The sequence below is a fragment of the Sciurus vulgaris genome, assembly GCF_902686455.1.
Source record: "Sciurus vulgaris genome assembly, chromosome: 11".
Lineage (NCBI taxonomy): Eukaryota > Metazoa > Chordata > Mammalia > Rodentia > Sciuridae > Sciurus > Sciurus vulgaris.
This window is the reverse complement of record NC_136472.1, coordinates 24,185,584-24,206,755: the sequence shown is the minus strand read 5'-3', so window position 1 is coordinate 24,206,755 and position 21,172 is coordinate 24,185,584. Positions and strand designations below refer to the sequence as shown.

At 35.6% G+C, this 21,172-nt stretch overlaps 2 protein-coding genes and 1 pseudogene across 3 annotated transcripts in view; 2 read left to right on the top strand and 1 right to left on the bottom strand.

Annotated features, from left to right (window-relative positions):
* The window catches only part of LOC306639797 (olfactory receptor 4C11-like), a 337,410-nt pseudogene that overhangs the window by 258,241 nt on the left and 57,997 nt on the right, over positions 1-21,172 (bottom strand). The gene's annotated exons all lie outside the window — the stretch shown is intronic.
* The window catches only part of LOC306638485 (olfactory receptor 4S2-like), a gene marked incomplete at both ends in the record, with an annotated part of 194,242 nt that overhangs the window by 164,037 nt on the left and 9,033 nt on the right, over positions 1-21,172 (top strand).
* LOC306639185 (olfactory receptor 4C11-like) lies at positions 5,719-20,007 on the top strand (the record flags this gene model as incomplete). Its single annotated transcript, XM_079102587.1, has 2 exons — positions 5,719-6,254; positions 19,644-20,007. 2 exons carry the CDS (start codon positions 5,719-5,721, stop codon positions 20,005-20,007), a joined length of 900 nt encoding a protein of 299 aa, XP_078958713.1.

Genomic DNA, 21,172 nt, shown 5'->3' with positions numbered 1-21,172 from the left:
TAATTATATGTATTTTTGAGCTCATGATTTTTTGATCAGTTCTATTTTTTATTCAACTAGAGTTTTTGAACATCTGTTACATTGCAATGGAGATTCACCTATAAAGTTACAAGGCCTTTGATTTTGTGTTATTTGTATGTTGTGCTGTCTGATGTCATGTTTTGTCTGTATCAAAACTGAGTGCTCCTAAAATTAAAATTTAAAAATGGATCCAGATACTTTTAATTCAAGTGATTTAGAAAGGTTCAAATTGGGTAAAGTAATAAAAGTAAAATGTCTTTGAAAATAACTCACAAGTCTGTAGGTGGTCAAGCTAATAAAATATTGATGTTAATAAAGTATCTATATCAATTGTTTCTAGGACTTTTCTTCAACAGGAAAGTGACAGCAAATACTGTTCAGGACATTTGTCTGATATCTTCATTTTTACAGAATAAGTGAATTAGAGTTAACATGTGTGGGATTATTCAAATGTGTTTGTAGAGACATCTGATTAATTTACAACATTAAAATGCTAATTGTTAAGTAACATCGAGTACTTTTAACTCCTTAAATTCCATGGGATATCATACTTAAACATTATTGGTGTTTTCATAGGTTGGTAAATAAAAGGGTTTAAACTTGCTTTGTGTCATTACTAAACTAAAAACAAGGTTACTAAGAGTTACGTCCTAACAAGTGCAATTCTATACACAAAGGGTCCCAAAAGTTTCAACTGTGTTTCAATTAGAGTACTGTAAACAACAAAATATTTAATCTTATTAAAAAAGAGTAATTTATCTAACTTCAGAAATTTCATAAGAGTTGTTTCAGAATGTGAACAAAAAGGGGTCAACAAATAGGAAAGAGAAAATAAAAGATTCTGGGTACAGAAATATATTTAGTAAAAGGGAAAAGGAAATGTTTCTGGGTAAGTAAGTGCTTGTGTGATAAAATATATGAGGGTCTAAGTAAGTGCTAAGAAAGTCTGTGTAAGTAAAGGGCCAGTTTCAACAAGTTTGTGTGTAACTAAGTTGGTTATATGTATGTGAGACAGCTAAAACTATTTAAGGTTTTTCCTAAGGTGAAATACTAATGTTCTGATATAAACCAAAGTTTAATCTATATGGTAGGAAGACATGGTAAAATGACAAGGATTTGAAACACTAATTTACTGTTAACTTTGTGTCTATTAAGTTTTATTCTTTAGAACAATTAGTCTTAAAAATTGGGGTGTATACAATTATGGTTAAACAACTGTTATAGAGTATTGTACTATGTTACAGGGTCTACATTTTTCTTTAAAAACTAAATTTGGTAAGATAAAAGTGTCAAAGTAATTGTGAAATGGTCACTAGTTGTATATTAAATGTGTTCATATTTTTCAGGTACACAAGTTTTTAAAGCAAGGAATTTATTAAGCTCTGCTATTCTCCAGATTAAACTTGTCTGTAATGGTAATCTCATACTTATAAAGAGTAAATTTTAATTGGGGATTTATTTCTATCATTTAGTGTTCTATTATAGGACCTGCTATCAATAGGGTAGGTGTAAAATTTGTCACTTTTTACACTGAGATAAAGAATTTCAAATATAAATGTATTTCTAAACATTAGATTCTGATTTGTTTAAAGGTTAATATTATGAAACATGAAAGAAACATGAAAACATTTTGCCACTTAATCACACAAAAGGAAAGTTAAAAGCTCTCTCAGCCTTTCTTTGATTCTTGTTTTAGATACTATGTTAAATTGTGTTAATTATAAAGTTTATATAGACTCAGGAAACGGTATATGTAAACTACTTAATGATATTTAAGGAAGAAGCAAAGATCAACATCAGAATTAGAACACTTAAGATCTGTAAAGAGCCACGCCTTACCTGACATAAGGCTGTGCCTCCCACCTCACTGTGTGTAGAATAGCTCCAAAATAAGTCAGACTTCAGCTTATTTAAAGTTATAGTCAAAAAATTGGTTCTTGTTTTAAAAGTACTGTGATCTCAAATAGGGGATAGAATGTGGTTCTCAGTCAAAATTCAAGATAGCTATTATACAAGCTGAATATATTTTTATTCTTGCTAATTTCATTTTGTAAAACTGTTACCTGTTAAAGTTTTGCAGAAGAAGCTGCTTCAAGAACACACAACCTAGGTAACTTGTGATAATAAGCCATCACCTATGGAACAGATAGTGATAACTTTCAATACTAATACAGACTCCAGTTAGATAAAAGGGTAAATAACTGTAAAGTTATAGACATTGAAGTTAAAGCCCAGTACTCTTACTTTATGACTGGTGAGACTGGCTTGCTGGATGATTAAGATCAAACTTAGAGATTGGAGTTAAATACAGAGGGCAGGATAGACCAATATTTGGATCTTTTGCCCTCAGTCAGCCTGAAACCAGAAAGAAGAGAACTTCCCTAAGGAGCGTTGCAACTCTGGGTCACACAACCTCCTGATCAAGTAGATTGTTGAGACTAGAGGATGAAAAATCACTCAGTGCATCTACTGCAGAGGAGGGTCATGGAAAAACGGTGACATCCCTTGATGCTTCCAAAGGAAGCCACCTCATCAAGAGACCCTGCCTAACCAAAGTCACTGGTGGAACTAGGAAGCTGCTCTTAAGTTCTCTACAAGTGACCCCAGTGGGAACTAAGCTGACTCTTTAACGAGACAGGAACCAGTTCAATTTGACCAGCTTGATCTTAGCCACCCAACAAAACAGTTAAATCCAAAATATAACCATTCTTGGGCATTTAAAGGAAATAATAGTTAAATGTAACTTAAGATGTACACTTGTACTAGCCCACTAGAATAAAGACTGGAAGCTACAAATGAAAGAAAAATTCTTCAGCAAATGTGCCTTATAACTATCAAGATAAACTGCCAGAGTCAGAAGTTTTTAGTCAGTTTAAGGCCTGCAGACCTTCCTAAGCTACACAGGTAGACTTAATCTATGTTTGCTCATATGATTATCTAGCCCTAAGTAACAGAAGTATAGAGATCTCTACTAAACACAGGTTATACCAATAAAGGGATATTTTACAAAATCAGATGACATTAAGTAGCTTAACTATATTTTCTGGGGACATCTATGACATTAAGAGTTAAATGTTGTGTTTAAATTGTTGATAACCTGGACAATGTTAAAGTCCCCAAATAAAGGCCTTGTCCTCTTCAGCCTTTGCTAGGCCTAGTTATGGGAACAATTTCTCAGTTCTTCCACCTCCTGGTGAGAGATTGACTTCTGTCATTTTCATGATACTCAGTGGCATGTTTCAGATGCTGCAACATTTACTTTGTACTAATCTCATTTCAGTATTCATGTCTTTTTTGTTCTTCTATCATAGAAGCACCCACCCCCAGATGACTTTACAACCTGCTCTTCCCCAACCAGACTTCTTCCTTGGACCCCTTGATTGACCCGATTTTTAAAAAAAAGGAACTCCAAACCACTTGCCCCTCACTGCCCCCCTTCAGCTTTGAAGCAGCCAGAACGACCAATGCCCCCTTTCATTTCCTTAACAAGCAGTTAGGAGTTCCTAAAGCTAAAGGGGGAATGAAGCCAGAATTGGGAACAGGAAGTTAGTGTAGAAATAGGGCATTGGGTCAAATTGAGGAAATGGAGGCCATGAAGTCATCTGCCTCTGGAAGTTGGAGACTGCACCTGGAAGAATGGAATGTCAAGAATCTCCGGAGGCCATTGATTACCAAATTTACCTGCCTGTAACAAGGACTGTTTATCAAGGACTGCAAACAAGGGGCTGCTAATTGGTGCCCCCTGGGCCCTTGCCTGCCTGAAAAGTCAATGGCATCGCCACCTGGATTCATGCTTCGCATGTCAAGCCTGCACCATCACCAGACCCAACGTGGAAAGTGGAAAAATTGGACAACCCCCTCAAGCTCCGCATCCACTGTGTTCCTGCTCCTGTTGACACACCTCCTGCCGATAAGTAGTCCCAACCCTCATGCCCCCCAATGACTAACATGGCAGGTCCTCTCCCAGACTGTAGATTTGATATGGAGCAGCACCAGGGAGAAACCCCTTTGGCTTGGTGGCCGTCCCTAACCACAGACATCTGCGCCTTAGTAGCTGGGTTACATAATTGGGACATCACTACCCTGACTTCTGAGGAGGCCCGTAGATGTTGACCAACATCACCCAGGCCTTTCGGGGGAACAGAATACCACCTAGTTGAAGGGTACAACCCAGGATGTAACTACCCACGCTCCCGTGACAATCTAAAACAGACCCCTTTCTATGTCTGCCCCCGGGATGGGAGGTCACAGAATATGGCAAGGATGTGCGGAGGTATAGACCATTATTATTGCTCTGCATGGGGGTATGAGACTGCTGGCAACACTTATGACGCCCACCTCCTCCTGGGATTTAATAACCGTACAGCGAAATCTTACGGCAGCCAAATATAACAACCAAGGGTGGTGTAACCCTCTGAACATCTCCTTCACGGAGTCACCTTCATCAGGGAGAGAGTAAGTGCTGAATAGGTACTAATGCTCAGGCAACAATACCAGTCCCTCCACCAAGGAAATAGCTTTGGAGAAGAGTATATAGAGACAGAAGTTCCATGATTAGAACTTACCAAAAAAGAAAATGGGGAAATTAAAGAATGGACATTTTTTTAAGCTGTCTATTTTATCTCAACTCCCTAAGGTATCCCTCCCAGTGATAGGAACAAAGCTCTTAAAGCTGTTCCAGGAAACAGCCCCAAACAGAGAGTAAAAGAGTAATTGGAGCAAGATAGTATTCAGACAGAAGATATATATGATATAAGAGTACCAGAATCTATGCCCTGTTGTAAAACATTGTGAAACATGTATGTTATCAGCAAACCTAGACCCCTTTGGAATTTCCTGGCAGCTTTGTTCTCCCTTTTCCTTCCATGTGCGACCCCTCCCGATGTGTGGTTTCTGCCTTTTTATACTTATAAATTTTTTTGCTCGGGACTCGACTCCTCAACTCCTGTGTGAGTCACAAGTTGGGTCCCAGCGCGCAGGAATAAAAGCCTCTTGCGGTTTACATAAAAAAAAAAAAAATTGTAACCTTTTTTCTATAAATAGGACATCTATGAAAATATAAAAATTTTATAGGACACCTATAAATTTGCTCAAATTTATTATAAGTGTCTTATATATGTTGGGTGAAGAGATAATGATTTAAGGATGGCAATCTCAAATGTTTAAAAAATTCACACTGGGATCTCCAAAATAGTGTGTAATATTGCTTGAATGCTACTACACTACTGGGGTCCAGCAAAGTTGAAGCCCATTGCAGCCAATCCAGCATAAGTGTTCTCTCTGTTGCAATGCATGACCCTGACACAACTCTATGCTACAGACTGAGAAAACACACTCAGCTTGGAGGGTTATTCTGCTCATACCAAATCCACTAAAGCAATATTTACTTTGCTTGAAGAAGCACTTACTTTTTCATTATTTCCCTGTTTCATTCATTTCATATGCAATCTGGTGAAGCATTAAATGAATTCTATTCAGAATTAATTTAATTAATTTAATTAATTTAATATAATTATATTAAATGAATTATATTCAGAAAATTTCACAGGATTGTTAATGATAACCCACTGGCAAGTTACAAATTCATGACTGAGAATATATATTTGAACTACAAATTTAGTTATTTTATGTTTTCTTCTTTCCTCCAATGCAGAATGAGGGTTTCCAAACTGTGATGTACCCACATCAAGTGAGATGATGCACCAAAAGAACAACATGACTGAGTTCATATTGCTAGGATTGACACAGGATCCTCTGATGCAGAAAATGGTGTTTTTAATCTTCTTAATTTTTTATGTGGGAACTGTAGCAGGGAATATGCTCATTATTGTGACCATCAAGAGCAGTCAATCTCTTGGGAGCCCCATGTACTTCTTCCTGTTTTATCTCTCCTTTTCTGATTTCTGCTTTTCAACAACCACAGCCCCTAGACTGATTGTGGATGCTCTCTCTGCAAAGAAACTCATATCCTACAGTGAGTGCATGACACAGATCATTGCATTGCACTTATTTGGATGCATGGAGATTTTTGTCCTCATCCTCATGGCTGCTGATCGCTATGTGGCCATTTGTAAGCCTTTGCATTACCCAAGGATCATGACGAGGCAGGTCTGTCTCATCTTGATTATTTTTGCCTGGATAGGGTCTTTTATGCATTCCACTGCTCAGGTTATCCTGGCCTTGAGATTGCCCTTCTGTGGACCCAATTTGATTGACCATTATTTCTGTGATCTGTAGCCCTTATTGAAACTCACCTGCATGGAAATTTATGTCATGAACCTGCTGGTGCTGTCTAACAGTGGGGCAATTTGCTCAAGCAGCTTCATGATTTTGATGATCTTATACATTGTCATCCTGCATTCACTGAGAAATCACAGTGCAGAGGGGAGGAAAAAGGCCCTATCTACTTGCACGTCTCACATCATTGTAGTGGGCTTGTTCTTTGGCCCCTGTATATTCATATATACACGCCCCCCAACCACCTTCCCCATGGACAACATGGTGTCGGTGTTTTATACCATTGGAACACCCTTCCTCAACCCACTCAACTACACTCTGAGGAACGCAAATGTTAAAAATGCCATGAGAAAGCTGTGGCATGTTAAAACTGCATCAGAAAGCAAGTGATGAATTGAGAGTCCAGTTTCTTATTTATTGTTATGATTTGATTGACTAAGTATAGACATAAAACATGATCATTTGTGATAATTTTTATAGTAAAGTGTACTTATATTTGAGTTGCGGGTTCTGAATTTTTCTAGATGATAGTCATTATGAATTCTATAGCATCATCTCTTTGCAGGTAGTTAGGAGGAAATGTCTCTTCTCTCTACACTTTCACTTTTTTCCCCTGACCCCTGTGTTTCCAAGACCTGCCTATTTATGCACACACTACCCTAACTAGTACCTTATTTCTTTTGCATTTCCTTTCCTCTGGCATCAGACCATTAGTGTCCCTGACATCATTAGTCTAACTCTTTATTTCCTAAATTCATTCTGCAATTCTGAGCATAAGCTGTAAATGTCAAGTCAGTCTCTAGTGTGATTTCCTGACAAGAGAGAGCTATACCATCAGAGCTGTTGAAATTTATAAATTTACAGAAAGCACACGCAGTTCATTGTGATTTTTATTTCCTTCTGTCACCCATTTTTAGTAACGTGTTGACTGTCTTGAACACACACAGGGCAAAGCAGATAACTCATGGAATCAAGAACTTACATTTAATTTTGTCACTGGTTTTTTGGTCGGAATTTTCATGTTTGAATTAGTGTTGTATTTCATAAAAGTTATTCTAAACTGTATATTTCTTTTACTTTTGCTTGTTAAACAAATCAAAATACTGTTTTTGTCATCTTTAAAATGTAGTATGACAATGTCTTGAGATGAGTATCATTACATGATTACTGTACAGGAGTTTGAGCACCAGAACTCTAAATAAAAGTATAAATAAAAGTAAAACAATGGGACTGAGGATAAGCTCAGCTGGTAGAGTACTCCCATGCACAAAGCCCTGTGTTCAATTTCCAGCACCAAAAAAAAAAAAAAAAAAAAAAAAAAAAAAAAAAAAAAAAAAAAAAAGGTAAAACAATGGATATTGTTGAAGCTAAATAAAATCTATAACTATAGCCAGGATTGATGGTGCATGCCTGTAATTTCAGTGGCAGAGGCGGGAGGATGGTGAGTTCAAAGTCAGCTTCAGCAAATGTGAAGTGCTAAGAAACTCAGAGAGACCCTGTCAATAAATACAAATTAGGGTGGCAGATGGGCTTCAGTGGTCAAGTGCCCCTGCTTTCAATTCCTAATACCTCAAAAAAAAAAAAAAAAAATCAAAACAACACAAAAACTACAAATATAACCGAGATCCAGCATATTTTCTCAAATTGAGAAGAAGAAAGGTAGAAAGTGATTTTTTTAAAAAAAGATCCGATCTCTTTTGTTTAAAGTTGACTATACTGAAAAACTAAATGAAATTACCATGGGCACTGAGAGAATAGAGCACTTGTGTCAAGATAGTGGGGCCAGGGGGACTCCACTTGCTGAAAGAAGTCACTTTCTCATATTATTTTCCTTTTTATTTGTTCTCTCTCTCTCTCTCTCTCTCTCTCTCTCTCTCTCTCTCTCTCTCTCCCTCTCTGTACTAAAGGGGTTGAATAGCTTTACGAATTACAATTGCCATTGAAATTTTTATGCACATATTGGGGAAAAGAACAGATGAACAGGTGTACCTCAGAGGCACAGGTCTTAGTTATATCATGAACGTTATAAATATACATTGATTTCCCTGTAGGAAATTGCACCCTTCCTTTAGTATCTGTGACTAAATTCCACTTCGTTTTTTAATATGGTGTCTCATAACTGAATTGGAAATCTTTACCAGTATTAACCATATCCTTCTGTCAAAAGTTACTTTCAAGTAAACTCATTCACAAAGACACTCACATACTTTATAGACCCAGGAAATGAACTGATTTGGACATAAACTTCTCTAATATATTCCTTTATTATAGATCACAAAAAAAAACTTATACAATACCCATTACATAGAGGGTTCATAATGATTTTAATTTTGTAAGAACAAATCAAGGTCAAAGGATTAGAAGAAACCAAAAAACTAAAATGTGGATAAAATATAGAATTAAAATTAAAAGTAGGATTATAAAATAAGTAACTCTGTAGGAGAAAAAAAGGTTAAAAGGTTTATGTGGTTCCATATTACATAAATATGAATGATTTTTTTTTGTCCATTTTAAAAGAAAAAGTAAAACAGGGAAGATAACATATTTTAAATTTCTGGGACACCATATGCATTCAATGGACACTTTCAAAGTGATCAGTCCTTTCACCTAAATCAGAAACCGAATTTTAATTATCCTTTCACTTAGAGAACAAGTATTGCTTTTTTTATAATTATGTTTCACACAAGTAACATAAAAATTGATATTTCTGTGGAGAAGTTAGACATCTACACTCTAAAGTTCAGAGAAAGCACAAGTTTTTGAGCTTGCTCTACCAATGCCAGAGGTTTATAAACCAGTTCTCTAAGTTTCCTAAGCCAATGTGATCAATGCTTCTGTCCTACTGTGTCCATTAATTCAAACATAGCTGCTAATTGTCTAAAAGCAGGAACCTCTAGGTGGACAATGTGGTGATCAGGGACTGTGTTTATTCTAGCTTCAAGATCCATGGGTGAACATGATGTAAAATTGCAAACTCTGAAGTTAGACTGCATGAATCCAAATCCTGGGCTGAAAGCATTGTTTGTAAACTGTATACTAAAATCAACCCTATTTTATTCATTTGTCATGAAAGTTAAAAACTATGGTGCACATAAGGAAGGTAATAAACAATTTAGTGTGGCTGTTTTTTTCATAAAATAGAGTTTTCAAATATATTAATGAAAGTTGGTATTTTCAGGTATAAACACTATGTATTTACTAATCATATTTTTATTTTATTCAGTGGACATAATTTAATATTACAATGGAAATGTAGCATATAAAAATGGTGAAGTGTGGTGTTAATGTGACAATATAAACCTAAGAAAATACTAAATTCCTTGGTATTTAATTTTTCTTCTGGTCCCAGAAATTGAACCCAGGAGTGTTTAACCACTGAGCCATACCCCAGCCCTTTTTATATTTTATCCTGACACAGGGTCTCACTAAGTCACTGAGGGCCTCCCTAAGTTGCTGAGGCTGGCTTTGAACTTGTAACCCTCCTGCCTCAGTCTCTTAAGGCACAGGGGTTACAGGCATGTCTACCACACCTGGCAGTATTTCTTAAGTAAAAAAGAAGGGAAACTTTGGGCAGCCTGGCATACACCCTATACATTTTGCACATAAATTTTGTTTAGTTGATAAAAGTTTTATATACTTATGTAAAATAGAGTTTGAAATAGGTACACATTTAGAATAACTAATTTGATCTAATTAAAATATGTGTTATAATTAACTGATACTTTTAATTGTTTTATGAAAACAAATTCTACTGTAGGTAATTTTCAAGAATATTACACATTGTTACAAACTACTTATTGTTACACAATGGATGTCCATAACATATGCTTCCTATGTAAAGGAAACTTAATCCTCCTTTGACAAACATGCCCAAATCTGTCCTCCTGCCCCTCTCCACCTGGTAACTCCCACGCTACAGCACTGCTTCTGAGTTCAACTCTGGATTTCCACATGTAGATGAAAACTTGCAGTATTTGTCTTTCTACTTTCTTTTCAAGAATAAAACCCACCCTTAGTAACTACAGGCACCATGTTGGACAATGGATGCCTTTAACTTGTGCCTCATATATATCACTTGATTCTCTTTTGACCAATGCTTCCCACTCTACACCCCCTGACACACACACTATAACCAACTGCTGATAACTACAGTTCTACTCACAACTTTTGTTCTTGCATTACTTACTTATTATTTTTTTAAATTTTATTGTTTTTTATACATGATGATAGAATTTAATTTTGTTATAATTATAAAAATACAAAATAAAATTTACTGAATCTTTTTTTGTTTGTTTCCACATATAGGTGAGAACATGCAACATTTCTCCTTCTCTCTCTCCCTTGTTACATTTAATGTGCTGCAGATTCATCCATGTTGGTGCAAATGGCTTGGCTCATACTCCATTGTGTGTACACAATATTTTATTTATTCATTCATCCACCGATATACAATTAGGTTTATTCCTCCTCTCAGTATTTTGAATAGGGTTGCAATAAACATGGAGTTCAGATATCTCTTAGAAGTACAATTTATATTGTCTTTGGATATATATATACAGTACCATCTTTCAAGATCATATAATGGACCTATTTTTATTTGTTCCTTAATTTTACTTTAAATTAACAATTCAAGTTGTGCATAGTTATGGCATACAGGGTGCTATGCAATTTAATTCAAATTGCATTGAAATATATTACTTAAAATAAATTTAACAAAGATTTATGTTTTAAATTTTTGAGAAACCCCCAACTATTTGTAAAATTCCATATTAATTTACATTCTTACCAGTGTGATAAAAGGATTCCCTTTTATCTATGTCAGCCATATCTCCATATCCTTGCCAACATTTTTTATGAAAATAGTATTCATTTAAATTTTTGTTTACTCACTTGAATCAAAAAAGGATTTTATAAAGTTATTTACAATGCTGAACCATCTTTTTGTTGTTGTTGTTCACTAACATTTTTTTCTGCCTCCTTTTTTATATTGTTCAATTGAGGTTCACATTTACTCTTTCACAGCACTGTTGGAAGATAGGAAATTAGAAAAACAAGTTTTCAAATAATGGAGACAGAAAAGAGGTGTGTGACCTTGTGGGCATATATGTGAAGTAGAAAGTTGAGGGGTGAAGACCAAGGGCTACAATGACACACTACCTGTATGCAAGCAGTTTCTGTCTAATGGTCACTGAGGAGCATGGACAATTTGTTCAATAATCCTCAACTGAATAAAGTGGATGACATAGTTCTGAAACGTATTCTGTACATGGACATTGGCAATCAAAAGGAATGGGGAGTAGATTCACTACTAAGTGAATTCCTTGATTTTTAATTCAAAGCAGAAGTTAACATATAACTCCAAATGGTTGTAAATTACCCAAAGGAAGCACATGTCCTGAATTAACATGGAGGAAGAATTATTTTTCTTCCTGCTCCTTCTCTTCCTCCTCCTTCTCCTTCTCCTTTCTCCTACTGCTCCTCCTCCTTCTTCCTCTTCCTCCCTTTTCTACTTTTCCTCCTCTTTCTCCTCAACCCTCCTTCTGCTCCTTTTTCTCCTCCTTCCTGTCTTCATCTCAAATGTGATGAATGAATAGTACATTAATTCCATCACTCAGGATTCATAGTGATTTATAACACGAATTCATAGTCATACTGCACAGTGTAGTTTAGTGTAAATTAGATAATCAATGTACTTCATATTAAACTCTGTAAATGATGGTGTATTAAACAGGTGGATCGCTGCTTCTCCCTTCCAGAAAAGTGCTACTGAAATTGTGTGTCACTCTCACTGGAGTGAGAATAGAATCTCCTGGAAGGAGATTAGCTCCTAGTGGAGAAGTCACATGGAAGTGTGAATTGTGTCTGTGTTTCTTCTGGTCCACCTCAATGTGTGCCATATATGTAAGATGGCTTGGTTGAAGGCTGAACAGTCTCATATGCATGAGACAGCTCCTTAGAGATACAAACTTCTGATCTAACTCCAAATATCTATAGTTCTAAGGATAGGAAACCTTTCCCAACAATAACAAACTGCTTATATATTCAGGGGTTGAGTTCTAAGTAGATGTTGAGTTTTAAGCAGATGAAACAGCAAGTGCAAATGGGATATATTTATTCTGTGGGAAGAAAATTAAGGAGCCCTTCCTTTGTGAAAAAGAAAGAGAATAATGACAAGATGACAAGTGAGGTCAGTTCTTTTTCTGTTTTTTTTTTTTTTTTTTTTTTTGTATTGAGGAACAAACCTAGGCACTCCCAACCATTGAGACATGCCTCCAGCCCTTAGTTATATTTTATTTAGAGACAGGGTCATGCTGAGTTGCTTAGGGCCTCACCAAGTTGCTATGGCTGGCATTGAACTTGCCATGCTCCCGCCTCAGCCTCCTTTGAGTTTCTGGGATTACAGGTGTGCACCACTGGGCCTGGATTCCAATAAAGTCTGACTAATCATCAAGTGAGTAAATATGCACTTAAAACATATCCCAGCAATCCTATCCCTAGCTCTTTGTCCAATAACTACAGTATATTTATTACTATAGAATTTCACTTTACAATTTAGGCAGCTTTGTGAATAATGAGCAAGAACATGAAGAGACTCAAATGTCTATCAATAGAAAAAAATGAACCGATTCCGGTATACATACAATGATATGCACCTCAGGAAGAAAGCGGAGAGAACCACTGATATACACAATACCTGTAATGAATAGCAAAAAATATTTTGCTGATTTAAAAACAACTTTCCATAAAAGAGTGCACTATTTATGGTTTCATTTATATAAGTTTCTGTAAGAGGCAAAATCCTGGGGGCGTCCGGAATTCCATCCAGTGCTTGACAAAGATCCTCTGGAGCATGTTTGCAAAGGCTCATCCTAAAGGGAATTGCCGGATGTTTTGCTCTGGAGCATGGTGTTTTTTTTCTGCTGTGTTTTTCTGATAATATATTACTCATTTCAGTCTGAACGGATTGCTTAAGGGGATGAGGGGAATACAACAAAAATTCCAGAAAATATTACCTACAATCTGAAAAACAATGGGTCTTTACCACTAACAAAGTTAAAAATAATTTTGCAACACTGCAGTGAGTCCCTGTAAGCCTCTGGAGAAAATAGATACAGATCTGCCTTTGTCTCCAAAAGGCTAGTTAAATTCAAAGGATGGTCTTGTTTATGTGTGGTGGTGAGGTAAGAGAATAAGATTTCACAACATTTCTTCCTTCCTACAAAGAATAGGTCACCCCTAAAATAAATGTTGTTACATGATAACCACTGTGACTGCTGCCCTCCTGTAACCCTTAATTCAGCAATTTAGATATTAACCAGATGGACCTAGTAGAGATGGTCACATGAGATTACTTGTCTATCACTTTAACCGTGAGAATAATAAGAATAGTCTTAGGTCACATAGAGTTTAGATATTAAGGAAATAAACATTGTATTAGCTCATTGACATAGTTAGATATTCTTAAAACAATTGTGATTAGGTAAAGATAATCTGTAAGATTACTGTTTTCTCATAATCTTTCAGTTCCTTGTTCAGAACAATTCCTGCCTATGCTTTGGAAAACTTCTTTAATTTCATTAACCACAAGACTGCCATTATAGCCTGAAGAAAAATGCATATAAACCCAGCCTTTCCCAGAATAAAGTGAGAGTGATTGAACCAGAACTAGAGTCTGTGTCTTTCATTCTCCCCCCATCCCGGATGCTGTCTCCCTGCGCCCCGTTTACCTGTTTGGAACCCACGGATTCCTGCTAGGACTGGACCCCAGCAGCAAAACTAATCTATGACATCAAAAACCTGAGCAGAACAGCAATTGCCTTATCTGGTTGAGGAAGTAGCAATTGTCTAAGCTTCAATATCTCCTTCCTCTATTCTGATCCCCCTTCTATTTTCATGGTATCCTTCCCCCACCTTTCCTCTTATTGTGCCTTAGCCTTCACATTGGAGAGAAAAGATTCAACTCTTGACTCTGGTTATGGTCTATTTGACTTATCATGATGTTCTGCATTTCCATCCATTTACCACCCAATTACATAATTTCATTCTTCTTTTTGACTGAATAAAACTTCACTGTGAATACGTACCACATTTTCTTTACCATTCATCTTCTGATGGACACCTGGGCTGGTTCCATAACTCGGTCATTGTGGATTGCACATCTATAAACATTTGTGTGCCTGTGTCACTACAGGATGCTGATTTTAGTTCTTTTAGATAAACAACAAGGAGTGGGAAAGCTGAATTGATGGTGATTCCACCTTTAAAGGAGTCATGATTCTGCATTTTGAAGTGGTTTTACTAATTTGCAGTCAAATCAATGTATGAATGTACCTTTTCCACCATACCCTTGCGTTTGTATTCTTGAGGACTGCCATTCTGACTGGAGTGAGGTGAAAGCTCAAAGTAGTTTTGATTTGAATTTTCCTGAGTGATAAAGATGGTGAACAATTTTTTCATGTATTTGTTTTCTATTTGTATTTCTTCTATTGAGAAGAATCAGTTTAGGTTTTGCTAATTTATTGATAGCATTTTTTCAAAACAGATGAATCAACTTTAGTACATGAACATTAACAGAGATTCACACTTAAATCAGATAATCTTATTTTTCCAACCTCTCCTTTTACTATTCAGAATCCTATCCAGAATGACACATTGATTTAGCTATTATATTTTCTTTAACACACCTCGACAGGGACACTTTCTCATACTTCTTTTGTTTGCAATGACTTTGACATTTTTGAGAATGCAAGTCAAACATTTTGATCTAAAGTTCTCAATAATTACTTTCCTGCTATTCCTTAGGCCTGGAATTATGAGCTTTTGTGAAGAGGAATATCAAAAGTAAAGTTTCATTTTCTTCATGTCACGTCAGTGGGTGTGTGCTATCAGTGTGACCCACACCTGCTGGGAACCTTGCCCACTTGGTGAGGCACCATGATCACCTTCCCCTCTGAAGCATTCCCCATTCCATACTGTCTTGTTTGAAGGAGGTCACAGTGAAAATCCTGGGTGCGGGCAGTTTTCAGAAACTACTGAATGAATCTCGAGCAATTTAGTTTACCTTCTAGCAAGTGGTGAGAACATCAACTTGTTGGTGAGACAGAAGACATCCTGATTCCAGAATAATCAGGCATTGACTTAGAAGTATTTTTCAAATTCTCATTTGAATAAGTAGCCTCTAAATTACTCAGGAAACTGGGCAAGTGAACATACTAACCTTGCATAATCTTGCTGAAATTGGTAAAATTGGTATTATTTGTATTTAAACTTGTAGAAAATGAATCAGATTAATGTAACAGCCAGTATCTAACAAAGCAGGCCCTTGTTGAAGGATAGGAACTTTAGGGTCTTTTCTAGTACTTTATAATCCAAAGGGAGAACATGGCTTAAAGAAATTATGCTAGATTCATTCTACTGTCTTTTCTATTCCTTACCCCTCCTTACATTCTTTGTCTTTTGTCTAATCTACTGACCTTGTCTTCTCCCCTACTCCCCTTTATTGTGGTTTACATTCCACATATCAGAAAAAAAAGAAAACAATTGACTTGTGGTATTTTTGGATTGGTTTATTTCACTTAGCATGATATTCCGAAAACAGTAGAATAAATCTAACATTGTTTTCTCTGTATACATATGAAATTACCTAAGTAAACTCCCTCATTGTGCCCACCCACTAAATGGTGTCCTAGTTAATAATATATAGCCTATGCTTGTATAATTTTATCAAAATGGATTCTTGTCATGTATAAATAGGAAGTACCAATAAACTAAAATTAGAAAAAAAAAAGTAAAATAGGCACAGTATTTTCTAGGCACTACTAGGTATGGTTTTTGATAGATTTGGTTGTACAATATAAATAGAAATAAATTTTTGATGTTTTAAATGTTTCCATGAGTACTGTGCAATATAGGAATACCTTTACTTCAATAGTAACTATGTATAGAATGGTGTGGAACAGTTTGTTTGTATCTATAAAAATCTTTTAATTCTATCATACTAATTTACTCCAAAGTATACCATACTTATGCACACTTACACACACACACTTACACATACACACACACTTTCACATACACAGGTACACATACACAGGGATATACGAATGTGTTAGGATGCTTACTATCTAAATCTATCTGTTCGTTCAAACATGGAAGGAAAATAGATATACAGACATAGATGAACATATTTTAAATTACTTAATGCATAGAAGTCAAAAATATTTCCTTCATCTCTGTAGCCTAAAGAGATCCCATAAATAATATATTTCAAAAATATCCAATGAAGCAAGTGAACCTACAGTTAATGGCTGTGTGGTGGTTTATGAAGCACCTAAAGAGCCCTGAGTGTCATGACTACCTCTATACAGACTCACCATTGTATTCAAGCTTCTGGAGCTCAGTGCTGTCTACAATTAGCACGTTCCTCCTGTACAAAACAGAAGACAGTTGTGAGGAATCAGGTAAGGTTTTTCCAATATTATTTATAGTGGCATGATTATAGTGTATTTTCAAATACTACCAAAGTGAGTAGTTTAAAAATAGATCCTCCTCACATAATGGATGCAGAGAAGGAAGTGTCCCCCCTACAAATATTTTTATAGTCTTTTAAACAATATTCACTTATACAAGGATGTGTATGTATGCAAGCATATTTTCCTGTTAACAAAAATTGTACTGTTCTATGAGATTACTGTGTTGACATCTTGAATTACAATTTACAATGTATTTTAGAAACAATTGTGTATGTGTGCTTAATAGTGTTTGCATAAAAGTATTATCCTTGATTTCTCCATTGACATTTTGATGTTTCTTGAAGTTATTTCCTCTGTTTAACAACCATTGAAAGTGTTGTAGTACTGATTTTGTTCACTGCTACTTTCTTGGTTTGTTTACCAACTCTAAAATGATTCTTTGTGCCCAAGTGGCTGTGTCTATGGGAAAGGAATCATTGGATCATGGTCTGTATGCAGTTGTGAGATTGCAGGCTTTGAGATCGTTTTCTAAGAGCTTGCAAGCACTTGAACTCCCACCAAAATAGGTATAATTGACGGTTTCTTACACATTTCTCCATACCTTTTTTAAAAGACAATTATCAAAGTTTTGCTTCATTGATCTGATATATGTGCAAAAGATATCCAACTGGAATTTTAATATGAATGTATTAAACTGAATGAAATTGAGCATCAGTCCAAATGTTTCATCTTTTTAATAAAAATAAAAATCTCTTTGGGAAAATATCTTTGCCCTCTGTTAAATTGTGCTGGGGTTTTTAAGACTGAACTGTGTTCAATTTGTACTTGAAGAAATTATGTATTTACATGTCAAATGTGATATATATATAAAGATGTTTCTATGTATGTGTATACATATATATTTACCATTTTGGCATGTATCTTTTGCTTTTGACTCTGCTGTTTTTTGAAATATATTGTATAAAGTAAAAAAATCAATGTGTCCAGTATTGAATGAATGAAAATTAATATTAATTTGCCTTTCATATCTATCTTCTCTTATTTGAAGTCAGGATATAGAATACTCAGGATTATACTTACTAAGAATTCCACTGAAAGTTTAACTTATGAATGAAGCACCCAGAAATCATTTTCTAAACCCCTAGTGCCACTCATAAACTTGAAATTTAGAGGAATATGTTAATTTATGTCATCTGTTCTCTCTATTTTTCTCCGTATTGATCTCAGTGTCTGCTTATATCTTATGACAACTTCCTGAAGGCTTCAGAAAAAAATTAAAAGTGGGGGAAATTTAATGTTGAAAATCAAGTATAATTTTAAAAGAAAAAAGTATTTTAAAATAGAGGCTGAAATTAGAATTTAAAAGAACTAGAAAATTCAAGAAGTAACTGTTAAGGAAAAAAAATTAATCAAGAGGTTAAAATGCTCAGTGCTGCTGGACAAGACTGATTGAATTGTCATACCCTGCTAATTTTTAATGTTCATTCTTTCTTTCCTTCCCCTCTTCACACCTGTTCTGTGCTTAGATTCTATTAACCTGTTATGCCCAATCATAATACTTGTAGGACATCTATAAAAATCTGTATTTTGTAGGACACCTGCAAAGTTGCCCAATTCAACTTTTTATAGCTGTCCTTTTATAGGACAAAGGAAGAAATGGGTTAAGGAAGGCAATCTCAAATATTTAAACAATCATCACTGGAGTGCTCAAAATACTATATATTTTAATGGTAGCTCTAGGTTCACATAATGTTAAAGGCTATTGAAGTACAATGTGTAAGTCTTCTCTAGGTTTCCAATGTACCATCCTAATATTGATAGGTCCTTAGTGAAAACTAATGAAACACATTAAGCTTGTATAATTCTCTTCAGATACTAAATCCAATAGTCATGTTTACTTTGCTTGAAGAAGCCATTGCTTTTTATTAGTTTTATATTTCATTATTTTCATAGGCAACTGTAAATGCATTAAATAAATTCTGGTAATTCAATTTTATTCAGAATAAAATGTGAAATGTAAATGAAGCTGAGAGTGGTGGCCAATTCCTGTAACCCCAGTGACTCTGGAGGCTGAGACAGAAGATTTGTGAATTCAAAGCCAGCCTCAGCAACAGCCAGGCACTAAGCAACACAGTGAAATGCTGTCTCTAAATAAAATACAAAATAGGGTTGGGACTGTGACTCAGTGGTTGAGTGCCCCTGAGTTCAGTCCCCAGTACTCTTCCCACCAAAATAATGTTAATGATAATCTCTTGGAACGTTTCTGGTTCATGACTGAGAATTTATATTTGAAGTACATATTTAGTATCCATTTTACATTCTCTTCTTTCCCCCTTATCAGAATGAGGGTTTCTAATCTGTGGTGCCCCCACATCAAATGAGATGATGAAGCAAAGAACACTGACTGAGTTCATATTGCTAGGATTGACACAGGACCTTGTGAGGCAGAAAATGATGTTTTTAATCTTAATTTTCTTTATGGGAACTGTAGTGGGAAAATGCTTGTTATTGTGACCAACAAGTGCTGCTGGGCTCTTGGTAGCCCCATGTACTTCTCCCTGTTTATGTGTCCTTGGCTGATTTCTGCTTTCCCCCTTCTACAGTCCCTAGATTGATTGTAGATGCTCTCTCTGCAAAGGAAGTTCTATCCTACAATGAGTGCATGACACAGGTCTTTGCACTTTACTTATTTGGCTGCATGGGAGATCTTTGTCCTCATCCTTGTGGCCACTGATTTTTAGTGACCACTTGTAAGCCTTTGCATTACCCAAAGATCATGAGGAGGCAGGTCTGCCTCATCTTGATTATTCTTGCCTAGATAGGGTCTTTTATGCATTCCACTGCTTGGATTATCCTGGCCATGAGATTTCCCTTCTGTGGATGCAATTTGATTCACCATTACTGCTTTGATCTGCAGCCCTTGTTAAAATTCACCTTCATGACTATGTATGTGATTAATCTGTTGTTGGTGTCTAACAGTGGGGCAATTTGCTCTAGCAACTTCATGATTTTGATGATCTCACACAATGTCATCCTGCATTCACTGAGAAACCACAGTGCAGAAGGGAGGAAAAAAACCCTGTCCACTTGCACATCTCACATTATTGTAGTGGTCCTGTTCTCTGGTCCCTGTATATTCCTATATACATGCCCCCCAAAAACATTCCCCATGAACAAGATGGTGGCAGTATTTTATACCATTGGAATGACTTTTCTCAATCCACTCATCTACACACTGAGGAACGCAGAGGTGAAAAATGCCATGAGAAAGCTGTGACATGTTAAAACTGCATCCTAAAGAAAGGGATGAATTGAGGGCCAAGTCTAATACTTATTTAGTTGTGATTTGATGAATAAGTACAGATATTGAATACAATATCATGAGATATTGAATCATGTCTCAATATTGTGAATGTATTTTACTATCATTGCATATGTTTGGGATTCTAATTTGTTTTTTAGTTAATAGAACATATTAATTCTTAAGTCATGTTTTTATTATGTCAGAGATAGAGTATTCAAATAATATTTTTCCAAGAGACTTTTTAGAGTCTTTTTATTTTCCACTAACCTGACTACCCCTTTGAACTGTAATATAACATTCGATTTCCTTACTGATGAGTTATGCTCCTGACCCTTAGACAGGAGCTTCCCTGAAATCTCAATTCTGACTCAAGTTCTCCTGAGAGCTCAGTTCTGGTCTTGCTGCCTGTGAGCTACATCTCACAACACTGTCTGAATATGGGTTTGGTAAGAAGGAAGACATTTATCAAATCCCAACTGTTCAAACTTGTGAGAATCCACCAATAATGTATATTTCTTAATATTTAATTTTCTCCATAGCAGATTTCCATCAAATGTTCCTCATGAAGATTTTAGGGCCAGGGAATGGATTCAATGTATCAGGACTTCACATTTCATTTCAGCACTCATTTATGTTTTAAAAGTCATGTTCTTTTAAATCAGATTTTACTCGTTATATTCCACAACTTTAAATTTGTTTTTCTTTATTTTTTCCTTTGGATATTTAGATCAATGACACACTATTTATGAGATTTGTAAATACAATAGTGAAAAATCTTGAGATATTCAGCTCCTTAAGTAATTAGTGCATTGAAGCTATAATCACAAAACTGTGTAACTCAAGAAATAGGAAAATAAAATAATAGATGTTACAAAATACACAAAGTTTTTTTTTTTTTTTTTAACTATACTGAAGGTACAGCATACTTTCAGAGACTGACAGGCAAAAATGTAGAACCTGGTGTGGAGATAAAAATGATATAATCTGTATTATTAGAATTTGCTAATGTCATTGAAATAAGTGAAATGACCACAGGCATCCAGAAGACCCTCATAATGCTTGTCTCTTCAGTAAGATGAGGGAGAGCACACAACTGCTCTACAATTGAACTCAGGGGTGCTTTACCACTGAGTTACAT